This window comes from Balaenoptera musculus, chromosome 18 (genome assembly GCF_009873245.2).
Source record: "Balaenoptera musculus isolate JJ_BM4_2016_0621 chromosome 18, mBalMus1.pri.v3, whole genome shotgun sequence".
NCBI lineage: Eukaryota > Metazoa > Chordata > Mammalia > Artiodactyla > Balaenopteridae > Balaenoptera > Balaenoptera musculus.
Window position 1 is genome coordinate 8,812,118 of NC_045802.1, and position 12,803 is coordinate 8,824,920.

General features: G+C 38.7%; 1 protein-coding gene across 9 annotated transcripts in view; it reads left to right on the forward strand.

The window, feature by feature from the left end:
• FRY (FRY microtubule binding protein) overlaps window positions 1-12,803 on the forward strand; it is a 425,513-nt gene that overhangs the window by 237,867 nt on the left and 174,843 nt on the right. For all 9 annotated transcript variants that reach the window (XM_036831330.1, XM_036831325.1, XM_036831331.1 and 6 more), the window contains one exon: window positions 8,983-9,036. In XM_036831330.1, the coding sequence (XP_036687225.1) occupies window positions 8,983-9,036 (54 nt within the window). The remainder of the gene's footprint in view (window positions 1-8,982; window positions 9,037-12,803) is intronic.

Below are 12,803 nucleotides of genomic sequence, written 5' to 3' on the forward strand. Positions count from 1 at the left end.
TTGTGCTGTTAGCAGCCCCTGATGTTCAATGCCAAGTCTCAGGATGTTTTTGGTTCGCCCATCTCTTCTGTTCACTGTCACCCGGTGAGCCGGGGCTTCTGGGCAAGGTCGAGTCACACACTGAGATCTTCTAGCTTTGGACCACTAAGAATTTTCAGGGATCCATGACCCCAAAGTTTTGTTTTTTTAGAATGATTTTTGAAAAACAAACATATCATTCAATAACCTTTAGTAAATAAGTAAATCTGTACTAAAATACAGAACAAAGACAAATTTTAAAAGCATACAACGCACACTGTTCTTATTGGACAAGTGAGGCCATTATTTTGAGCCTCCTCTGTCATAGTCTGTTTCTACTTGTTCTTTAATTATCCATTGTTTACTCTGTGTTAATTTCATTTTACTACTTATTTAATGCTCTTTGAGACCCATGACGTCTTGAATGTGCAGACCTTGGATTCCTGCAGACCTTAGATTCGGTGGGCTGATCTCCTGCAGGAGAAACTCAAGCAGAACCGGGCCTCTTCAGATCTCTCTTCTCAAGTGGGCATGAGCCTTATTGCTCCGCCTTGTTTTCAGATGCCTCTCTCCTGAGCTTGAGCAAGTTTGCTTCTCTCCTCTTTTCCATTCTTCCCTTCCTTCCTTCCTCTCTTCCTTCCTTCCTTCTTCCTTTTCTCTTTACTTTTTAGCCAGCGTGATACTGTCTTCCCCAGGTCTAGTTTTTAACCTCTTGACACTGATAAAATCTATGTTGATGCACAGAAAATCTTGGGAATGTTAAAATGTGAACTTGATTCTCTGTGCCCAAAGCTATCTTTCCAAATGCATAGGGATATATTCATTTAATAAACCCTAATAATAAGTTTCAACTCTGTACTAGGAGTGTAGGGAGACAGTCAAGTTACAGCACAGTGGAAATGCTGACAAGAATAGATGCAAAGTGCCGTGTGACAAGGAACAGATGACTCTGCCTGGGAATAGTGGGGAATGGCTTAATCTTGGAAGTGACGTTTAAACTAAGTCTTCAAGGAATATGATTAAGACAGCATATTTGTGTAAGAACCGTTCAGGAGAACTTAGTGTAAAAGTATATTGTTTTACTGGGACATGGAATTCAAGTAATTGGCTAATGGACTTGACTTTTGAGTATAGCAACAACTTACCATATTAACTTTGCTTGCTAGACATAGTAAGACTTGCCATAGGCTATTTCCTTCATATGTATGCAAACATGGGAGCATAAAATATCATGTTTATCACCATTCCCACCCAGATAGTAGTGGGAAAAAATGACTTTTAGGCATGGGACGTTCCAGGATGTGGGTGGACAGAGTCACCTTCCATCCCCCACTGTGATAGGATCTCATCTTTTAGGATGAAAGGATGGCAGACTCCCAAGGTATGGACTGCTGAGTTATTGCAGGGGTCTACAGATGCACATGTGTATCAGCCACTTAGGGTTGTTTGTTTGTTTGTTTGTTTGTTTATAAGCCCACACCATGCAGCATGTGGGATCTTAGTTCCCTGACCAGGGATCAAACCCATGCCCCCTGCATTGGGAGCACAGAGTCTTAACCACTGGACCTCCAGGGAAGTCCCAGCCATTAGCGTTTGACTGAGTACGTTACAGTTTCCCATGTAGATGTATCCCCACTTTCCTGATGTATATAAAATAAGTATTGTTGCAAGATAGCACAAAACCATTTAAAAGTATCATTGAAATCATAGTATTAGCTCTGTCATTATGTATGGTCTTAAACAAGAAGATAGAATTACTATCTTGTATGTTTGGGGTATAAGGCTATGCTTGGTGGTTGAGAATTCCTTGAAAATTTTTGACATTAAAAGGGGTCCTCATAATAGAGTGGTGAAGGTTAGACAACATTGTAAATGCACTTAGTGTCGCAGAATTGTACACATAAAAATCGTAAAAATGGTAAATCTTGCATCATATGTATTTTGCCACAATGAAAAAGTATATTAAAAAATTCCTTTAACTTACAGCAAAACACACACATGCCAATAAGAGGATCTCATAGTTGAAGAAACTGGATATCATTAGCCTACAGCTTTGATTAATTTGGCAAATGTTTAACCGTTACCAAGCAGAGCCCTGTCCTGTAACTTTAAGTGCCGGGGAGAAATAGAGGGGACTGCGTTCTGCAGCTTATAGTCTACCGGGGGTGTCAGTCAGCTCATCACTCTTGGTAAGTGCTATAAAAGGAAAAGTATAATATACTTTGAAGAGGCAATGTTTATTAGCCCTGAAGAAGGCTGCATTCTTTTTATTTTAGGTGAATATGCATTTTGAAGCTGTGTATTTTGCAAATGAGACAGAGCAGTTAATTCATATGGTTCCTGGTAAAGCTTTAGATACCCAGACTGAGCCAATCTCTTCAAGAACAGAGACTCTATGGGGTGGGGTGGGGCTCGCATCCACCTGAGGGTATATGTCACCTTTTCAGTGGAGGAGAATGGAAAACCGAGGCAGGGAACGGTCTATGCGATCAGCAAAATGTAAATGGAATCTTTCTGGGACATCATCATTAGCTAAAGTAAAACACTATTTTTTTTTAAACAACTTTATTGGAGTATAATTGCTTTACAATGTTGTGTTAGTTTCTGCTGTATAACAAAGTGAATCAGCTATATGTATACATATATCCTGATATCCCCTCCCTCTTGCATCTCCCTCCCAGCATCCCTATCCCACCCCTCTAGGTGGTCACAAAGCACCGAGCTGATCTCCCTGTGCTATGCGGCTGCTTCCCACTAGCTATCTATTTTACATTTGGTAGTGTATATATGTCCATGACACTCTCTCACTTCGTCTCAGCTTACCCTTCCCCCTCCCCGTGTCCTCAAGTCCATTCTCTATGTCTGCGTCTTTATTCCTGTCCTGCCCCTAGGTTCATCAGAACCTTTTTTTTTTTTTTACATTCCATATATATGTGTTAGCATACGGTATTTGTTTTTCTCTTTCTGACTTACATCATTCTGTATGACAGTTTCTAGGTCCATCCACCTCACTACAAATAACTCAATTTCATTTCTTTTTATGGCTGAGTAATATTCCGTTGTACATATGTGCCACATCTTCTTTACCCATTCATCTGTCAGTGGACACTTAGGTTGCCTCCATGACCTGGCTATTGTAAATAGTGCTGCAATGAACATAGTGGTACATGTCTCTTTTTGAATTATGGTTTTCTCAGGGTATATGCCCAGTAGTGGTATTGCTGGGTTGCATGCTAGTTCTATTTTTTAGTTTTTTAAGGAACCTCCATACTGTTCTCCATAGTAGCTGTATTAATTTACATTCCCACCAACAGTGCAAGAGGGTTCCCTTTTCTCCACACCCTCTACAGCATTTATTGTTGGTAGATTTTTTGATGATGGCCATTCTGACTGGTGGGAGGGGATACCTCATTGTAGTTCTGATTTGCATTTCTCTAATGATTAGTGATGTTGAGCATCCTTTCATGTGTTTCTTGGCAATCTGTATATCTTCTTGGCAGAAATGTCTATTTAGGTCTTCTGCCCATTTTGGGATTGGGTTGTTTGTTTTTTTGATATTGAGCTGCCTGAGCTGCCTGTATATTTTGGAGATTAATCCTTTGTCAGTTGCTTCATTTGCAAATATTTTCTCCCATTCTGAGGGTTGTCTTTTGGTCTTGTTTATGGTTTCCTTTGCTGTGCAAAAGCTTTTAAGTTTCATTAGGTCCCATTTGTTTATTTTTGTTTTTATTTCCATTTCTCTAGGAGGTGGGTCAAAAAGGATGTTGCTGTGATGTATGTCATAGAGTGTTCTGCCTATGTTTTCCTCTAAGAGTTTGATAGTGTCTGGCCTTACATTTAGGTCTTTAATTAATTTTGAGTTTATTATTGTGTATGGTGTTAGGGAGTGTTCTAATTTCATTCTTTTACATGTAGCTGTCCAGTTTTCCCAGCACCACTTACTGAAGAGACTGTCTTTTCTCCATTGTATATTCTTGCCTCCTTTATCAAAGATAAGGTGACCATATGTGCATGGTTTATCTCTGGGCTTTCTATCCTATTCCATTGATCTATATTTTTGTTTTTGTGCCAGTACCATACTGTCTTGATTACTGTAGCTTTGTAGTATAGTCTGAAGTCTGGGAGCCTGAATCCTCCAGCTCCGTTTTTCTTTCTCAAGATTGCTTTGGCTAATCAGGGTCTTTTGTGTTTCCATACACATTGTGAACTTTTGTGTTGTACTTCTGTGAAAAATGCCATTGGTAGTTTGATAGGGATTGCATTGAATCTGTAAATTGCTTTGGGTAGTATAGTCATTTTCACAATGTTGATTCTTCCAATCCAAGAACATGGTATATCTCTCCATCTGTTTGTATCATTTTTAATTTCTTTCATCAGTGTCTTATAGTTTTCTGCATACAGGTCTTTTGTCTCCTTAGGTAGGTTTATTCCTAGGTATTTTATTCTTTTTGTTGCAGTGATAAATAAGAGTGTTTCCTTAATTTCTCTTTCATATTTTTCATCATTAGTGTATAGGAATGCTAGAGATTTCTGTGCATTAATTTTGTATCCTTCTACTTTACCAAATTCATTGATTAGCCCTAGTAGTTTTCTGGTAGCATCTTTAGGATTCCCTATGTATAGTATCATGTCATCAACAAACAGTGACAGTTTTACCTCTTTTCCGATTTGGATTCCTTTTATTTCTTCTTCTTCCCTGGTTGCTGGGGCTAAAACCTCCAAAACTATGTTGAATAATAGTGGTGAGAGTGGGCAACCTTGTCTTTTCCTGATCTTAGTGGAAATGGTTTCAGTTTTCACCGTTGAGAATGATGTTGGCTGTGGGTTTGTCATATATGGACTATTATGTTGAGGTAAGTTCCCTCTATGCCCACTTTCTGGAGGGTTTTTATCATAAATGAGTGTTGAATTTTGTCAAAAGCTTTTTCTGCATCTATTGAGATGATCGTATGATTTTTCTCCTTCAACTTGTTAATATAGTTTATCACATTGATTGATTTGCGTATACTGAAGAATCCTTGCATTCCTGGGGTAAACCCCACTTGATCATGGTGTACGATCCTTTTAATGTGCTGTTAGATTCTGTTTGCTAGTATTTTGTTGACGATTTTTGCATCTATGTTCATCAGTGATATTGGCCTGTAGTTTTCTTTCTTTGTGACATCTTTGTCTGGTTTTGGTATCAGGGTGATGGTGGCCTCTTAGAATGAGTTTGGGAGTGTTCCTCCCTCTGCTGTATTTTGGAAGAGTTTGAGAAGGATAGGTGTTAGCTCTTCTGTGAATGTTCGATAGAATTCACCTGTGAAGCCATCTGGTCCTGGGCTTTTGTTTGCTGGAAGATTTTTAATCACAGTTTCAATTTCAGTGCTTGTGATTGGTCTGTTTATATTTTCTATTTCTTCCTTGTTCAGTCTTAGAAGGTTGTGCTTTTCTAAGAATTTGTCCATTTCTTCCAGGTTGTCCATTTTATTGGCATATAATTGCTTGTAGTAATCTCTCATGATCCTTTCTTTGTATTTCTGCAGTGTCAGTTGTTACGTCTCCTTTTTTCATGTCTAATTCTATTGATTTGAGTCTTCTCCCTTTTTTTCTTGATGAGTCTGGCTAATGGTTTATCAATTTTGTTTATCTTCTCAAAGAACCAGCTTTTAGTTTTATTGATCTTTGCTATCGTTTCCTTCATTTCTTTTTCATTTATTTCTAATCTGATCTTTATGATTTCTTTCCTTCTGCTAACTTTGGGGGTTTTTTTGTTCTTCTTTCTCTAATTGCTTTAGGTGTAAGGTTAGGTTGTTTATTTGAATTGTTTCTTGTTTCTTGAGGTAGGATTTTATTGCTTTAAACTTCCCTCTTAGAACTGCTCTTGCTGCATCCCATAGGTTTTGGTTTGCTGTGTTTTCATTGTCATTTGTTTCTAGGTGTTTTTTGATTTCCTCTTTGATTTCTTCAGTGATCTCTTGGTTACTTAGTAGCATATTGTTTAGCCTCCATGTGTTTGTATTTTTTACAGATTTTTTCGTATAATTGATATCTAATCTCATAGCACTGTGGTCAGAAAAGATAGTTGATATGATTTCAGTTTTCTTAAATTTACCAAGGCTTGATTTGTGACCCAAGATATGATCTGTCCTGGAGAATGTTCCATGAGCACTTGAGAAGAAAGTGTATTCTGTTGTTTTGGGATGGAATGTCCTATAAATGTCCTATAAATATCAATTAAGTCCATCTTGTTTAATGTATCGTTTAAAGCTTGTGTTTCCTTATTTATTTTCATTTTGGATGATCTGTCCATTGGTGAAAGTAGGGTGTTAAAGCCCCCTACTATGATTGTGTTACAGTCGATTTCCCCTCTTATGGCTGTTAGCATTTGCCTTATGTATTGAGGTGCTCTTATGTTGGGTGCATAAATATTTACAGTTGTCATATCTTCTTCTTGGATTGATCCCGTGATCATTATGTAGTGTCCTTCTTTGTCTCTTGTAATAGTCTTTATTTTAAAGTCTATTTTGTCTGATATGAGAATTGCTACTCCAGCTTTCTTTTGATTTCCATTTGCATGGAATATCTTTTCCCATCCCCTCACTTTCAGTCTGTATGTGTCCCTAGGTCTGAAGTGGGTCTCTTGTAGATAGCATATATATGGGTCTTGTTTTTGTATCCATTCAGCCAGTCTATGTATTTTGGTTGGGGCATTTAATCCATTTACATTTAAGGTAATTATCGATATGTATATTCCTATTACCATTGTCTTAATTTGGGGGGGTTTGATATTGTAGGTCTTTTCCTTCTTTTGTGTTTCCTGCCTAGAGAAATTCCTTTAGCATTTGTTGTAAAGCTGGTTTGGTGGTGCTGAATTCTCTTAGCTTTTGCTTGTCTGTAAAGGTTTTAATTTCTCTGTCGAATCTGAATGAGATCCTTGCTGGGTAGAGTAATCTTGGTTGTAGGTTTTTTCCCTTTCATCACTTTAAATATGTCCTGCCACTCCCTTCTGGCTTGCAGAGTTTCTGCTGAAAGATCAGCTGTTAACCTTATGGGGATTCCCTTGTATGTTATTTGTTGCTTTTCCCTTGCTGCTTTTAATATTTTTTCTTTGTATCTAATTTTTGATAGCTTGATTAATATGTGTCTTGGCATGTTTCTCCTTGGATTTATCCTGTATGGGACTCTTTGCGCTTCCTGGACTTGATAGACTATTTCCTTTCCCATATTAGGGAAGTTTTCAACTATAATCTCTTCAAATATTTTCTCAGTCCCTTTCTTTTTCTCTTCTTCTGGGGCCCCTATAATTCGAATGTTGATGCGTTTAATGTTGTCCCAGAGGTCTCTGAGACTGTCCTCAATTCTTTTAATTCTTTTTTTTTTTTTTTCTGCTCTGCAGTAGTTATTTCCACTGTTATCTTCCAGATCACTTATCCATTCTTCAGCCTCAGTTATTCTGCTATTGATTCATTCTAGAGAATTTTTAATTTCATTTATTGTGTTGTTCATCATTGTTTGTTTGCTCTTTAGTTCTTCTAGGTCCTTGTTAAACGTTTCTCGTATTTTCTCCATTCTATTTCCAAGGTTTTGGATCATCTTTATTATCATTACTCTGAATTCTTTTTCAAGTAGACTGCCTATTTCCTATTCATTTGTTTGGTCTGGTGGGTTTTTCCCTTGCTCCTTCATCTTCTGTGTATTTCTCTGTCTTCTCATTTTGCTTAACTTATTGCATTTGGGGTCTCCCTTTTGCAGGCTGCAGGTTTGTAGTTCCCGTTGTTTTTGGTGTCTGCCCCCAGTGGCTAAGGTTGTTTCAGTGTGTTGTGTAGGCTTCCTGCTGGAGGGGACTGGTGCCTGTGTTCTGGTGGATGAGACTGGAACTTTTCTTTCTGGTGGGCAGGACGGCATCCGATGGTATGTTTTGGGGTGTCTGTGAACTTATTATGGTTTTAGGCAGCCTCTGTGCTAATGTGTGGGGTTGTGTTCCTGTCTTGCTAATTATTTGGCATGGGGTGTCTGGCACTATAGCTTTCTGGTCGTTGCGTGGAACTGGGTCTTAGCGTTGAGATGGACATCTCTGGGAGAGTTTTCACCATTTGATATTATGTGGGGCCAGGAGGTCTCTGGTGGACCGATGTCCTTAACTTGGCCTGACACCCAGCCAGAGCACCAAGACCCTGTCAGCCACACGGCTCCAAACTCCGGAACTCCACACTCCAGAGGCCCTTCTCTGGACGTGCTTCCTCTCCCCTTCCGCGCAGGTCCAAAACACTATTTTTTGATGTATAACTTTTTGCATGGTTTCTAAGCCTAAATCAAATTTGGGTCAATATTAACTTCCAAAAAAAGAGAAAGATACAGGTAAGGCTAAATAGTTATAAAATGCCCTCCTGAAAGGTCAGTTAAGGCTTCCTAATGTAAATGAAGAAATAATCATTAGGAAAATTTATTTCTGTAGATCTTTGTCACTTCCCAGATTAGTTTTGCAGTGATTTGGATGTCGCAAGTCAAAATATCATGCTCAAAAATCACCGATTACGCCTAGTAAGTGTGTGATTGATAGGCTGTCCATCCTTCAGACTAATAATTATACCTTATTTTGTTTTTAAATCTTAGGACCTGGAATAGTGTATCACTTTCAACTTTTTATTATCTGTCAAGTCCCAAGATAGGTAATAAAATTTCAAACGAATTCCCTAGTTTTTCTTATGTGGTTTCCATTGAAAACACAGGACCACTTATAGCATCAGATTTGAATGTCTTCGTCAAATGTGTGAAGATGAATAGTAAAAATCCTGGTGGTGATGATCAAACATTATACTTTAAGGTTTGAATAGTAAGGAAGAGTTTCTCACATATTTGAAAACCGGTGTCTCTTCATCCCATAAAGGGAGAAATAGATGAGAAAAATTTTAATAATAATGACATTTCTTTTGTAATATTTAAAAGCCTCTAGTAATTTTTCTTGCCTATGTTTCTTTCTAGGAAAAGCCATTGACAAAATCTCTACAACGTGGAGAAGACCCGCAGTTTGATCAAGTATGTAATATATGTTATATACTGGTTTTTATTTGTTTGAAGATGTACAAAGGCAAGGGCTCAATGCTCACTATGGTGTATTGATGAACTTCCTCAAAGAGGATACAGGAGTGTGATCTTAGGAACTGTATCCTGCAGCTTTTACAGTGACGGCTTGTAGTAGATGTTTAGTAAATGTCTATTGGTTTGAATTGGAAAGAACTGAAGTGTTGAAATAATATGAGGACGTCATCAATTAATATGAGGAGGTCATCAGTCTTTGGTTACCAGAAAAGATAAAGGAATTTCCATTCAAAAACTTATTGAGATTCTTCTGAATAAATGGTACCATATGACGATCAGATCTCTGCCCTAGAGCTTTCTTATATTTTATCCAGCGTTTTGTAGAATGCCAGCTATATGCTTGACACAGCACTAGGCTCTGGTGATACAAAATCTAGGACAAATTTTAGCAATCCTGTGAGAGAGAGAGACCACCTAAGCAATAATTATAAAACAGTATAGTAACTTAGATTCTAATAAAGTGATGCATGAACAAAACAGTTTAAGACAGAATAAATACAAAAAAGGTCCTTTGAAAATAGATCAGGACTAGTAAAAGGACTTCCAACTCTAAACAGCAGGTAATAAACATAGGAAACTAGGATCTTATCAATCCTGGTTGAGTCACTTCAGGAGGGCTTTAGGTGTGTTTAGAATGATGGATAACAGGACATCAGAGGAGGTCGGAAATGTGTTTGTGGTGTTTCCTAAATGCCTGCATTTAATGACAAAGAGGACAGCATGTTCTTCTTTATAAACCTCATTTGGTGCCAGTAGCAGAGGCAAAATCCTGCTGGATGCACCATGGCCTGATCTAATACAGTGGGATTTTTATATTGTCTTATGGAGAACACACAGAGAGTACGCTTTCTGCAGTGCTTTGAAATTGCCTTTAATGTGGAATCAAGAGGAAATGCTTTGGCTGTTAAAGTTCAGACTTGTTCTATCCAAAAATGTTAAGGCCTGACTATAGAGACAGAATCCTCCATTCTCTATTTTATAAACTGTTGGCTGAGGGAGACCTCACAAGTTTGCAGTCACGGCGGGTCTTGGAAGGCTGGTGCGGCCCTGGCTTTGCGCTCTGTTGCTGGCAGAGCTGGCTGTTCTCTGGAATGCTGGTGGAATGGAGTATGGGCTTCGTCTCTCTGTGCCATGGAGCTGTCTTCTCTCCTCATATTATCCTTAGTTGCTGTCACCTGGTCCTGCTTGGGAGGTCAGGGACCTGGGGTGAATGTTTGGGGTCATTATTTTCGAAATGTGGCAAGTGTGGCTCTTTCTTTTCTCCTTAAGAACGTAACTATTATCTGTCTTCCATAATTTTTCACTCTTATTTTCTTTGTCTCTATCCTCTTAGATTATCACTGTCCTTTCCTCAAAAAAATTGTGTTTTCTTTTTCTCCAGTTTAGTGTACTTCTTTCTTTTTCCTCTGGGAGAATAGTACTTTAGCATTTTAACATTACATGTAATAGTTATCCCAAATAATTTGGCTTAGACACAATGTCTCATTTATTATTCAGCACTCTATTTCTGCATTTCAGCATTGTGGGAAAGAGATAGACTTTGGGGTTTAAATCCCAACTTTGCCACTTAATTAGCTATAATACTTTTAACCTTGCTGCTCAAAATGTTGAAATGCAGAATCACTGCCCTGCCCTGATCTACTGAGTCAGATTCTGCAGCTTAACGAGATCTCCAGGTGACCCCCACCCACACTGATGCTTGACAACCACTGCTTGTAACACATCTCTGTGTATTAAAGACACTTTAGGGGTGAACCAGTAGTGAGGTGGTCACTGAGGACTTTCAAATAAGGCACATGAAATTATCCTCTGATTGTAAAATCATAAATTTACACATGAACCATGAGAGAAGACAACCTACGAAGTTGGTCTCATTTTAAAGAGATAGCAAGATCCCCAGGCCAGAAGGAAATGTGATTGAAGTTGGTCCCTCTGTGGATTCAATGAAAAAGAAAGTCAGCCAAGTCACCTTTGAAAGTGCCCGTCCACTGTTTCAACAGCAAATTATAAGAATTGTGGTTCTATTGGCAAGGCCGTGAATGTATCAAGCTCTCTTAGGGTTTTGATATCAAAGGTCCAATTTCTGTAATTCCCCTTATTCTGATTCCAAGCAGGAGGATGTTAGTCTGGAGTCACACAGGTCCACCTACGGGAGAAGAACACGCTGGTGACACCTCCTTGGAGCTATAGACTCCATTGCTATACTCCCGGGAGCAGTGGTACCCACAGAAGTGACATTTATTTAGTACTTACCATAGGGGAGGCGATATGCTAAGTGCATCCTTTGGACAACGGACAACTGGTCCCTGTTTGGAGAATATTTTTATCAATTTCTCCCTTTTAAATGTCCCTGGCATGAGTGATAGGCTAAAGAGAGCTGGGCTTCTGCACTTTCAGTGCCTGATGCTGGGTGGCCCTGTTTAATCCTCCACTTGCCAAGCCCAGGATTCATTTTTCTCCTGTTAGAAACAGAAGCAAAAACAAAATAACAAGAATCATGTAATACTTTATAATTTACCAAGCCTCTTCTAAATTTTTTTATATTATTATTTTTATTATTTTGGTCACACTGTGCGGCATGCGGGATCTTAGTTCCCTGAGCAGGGATCGAACCTGTGCCCCCTGCAGTGGAAGCGCAGAGTCTTAACCACTGGACCGCCAGGGAAGTGTCTTACCAAACCCCTTCTCACGTATCGTGTCACCTGACATTACTCAACCCTTCCAACAAGCCCAAGAAGAAGGTCTCATCGTCATCTCTATGTTACAGCTAATGGAAATGAGTCCTGGAGAGGTTGCCCTATATTATATGACTAAAGCCTGAAGGGACCGAGACTGGAATCCATATGTTCTAACTATAAAGCCTGTGCTTTTTACTCTGTAACATGCTTAGGTTATATTTTTAAAAACTAAGTTGGTGAGAATATAGAGGGGAGTTTTCAACAGGTAATGGATCTAAGATCCCATATCAGTTAAGATTAGGTTTGGTGGCAAATGGCACATAAAATAACAGTGGCTTAAACAAGATAAAAGTTTATTTCTCTCTCACATTGAAGAAGTACAAAGAAAATCAGTCCCGTCTCTTTGTATTTTTGTTCTCCTGTGTATGGCTTACATTCCCAAGGTCATCTCATGGTCCACTTTGGCTTCTGGAGCTCAGCCGTTACATCTGTGCTCCAGGCAGCAGGAAGGTGAAATGGAAAAAGAATCACAGAAAAAAAAAAACAAATAAAAAACAGAACATCCTTACACTGCACACCCTACTTCTGCTTATGTCCAGTTGACCAGATCTTAATCACACAGCCACGTATACCTATAAGAAAGATTAGGAAATTTTATTTTGGGCAACCATGTGTCCATCTAAAAATGAGGTATTTTATAACTAAGGAAGAAGAGAAGAGTGGATATTGGGTATTACCTGTCTCTACTAGATATTATATAGCCTATTTTTTGTCAAAATTCCCAGTAAAGAGTATTATGTACAATTCTCTACCTCTTTTTTTTTTCACCGTGGAAATCTCCGAGAATTTGTCAGCTTTCCAGTTTGAATTTTTTTTCATTATTATTTATTTATTTATGGCTGTGTTGGGTCTTCATTTTCTATGAGAGGGCTTCCTCTAGTTGTGGGGGCCACTCTTCATCACAGTGCACAGGCCTCTCACTGTCGTGGCCTCTCTTGTGGCGGAGCACAAGCTCCATACACGCAG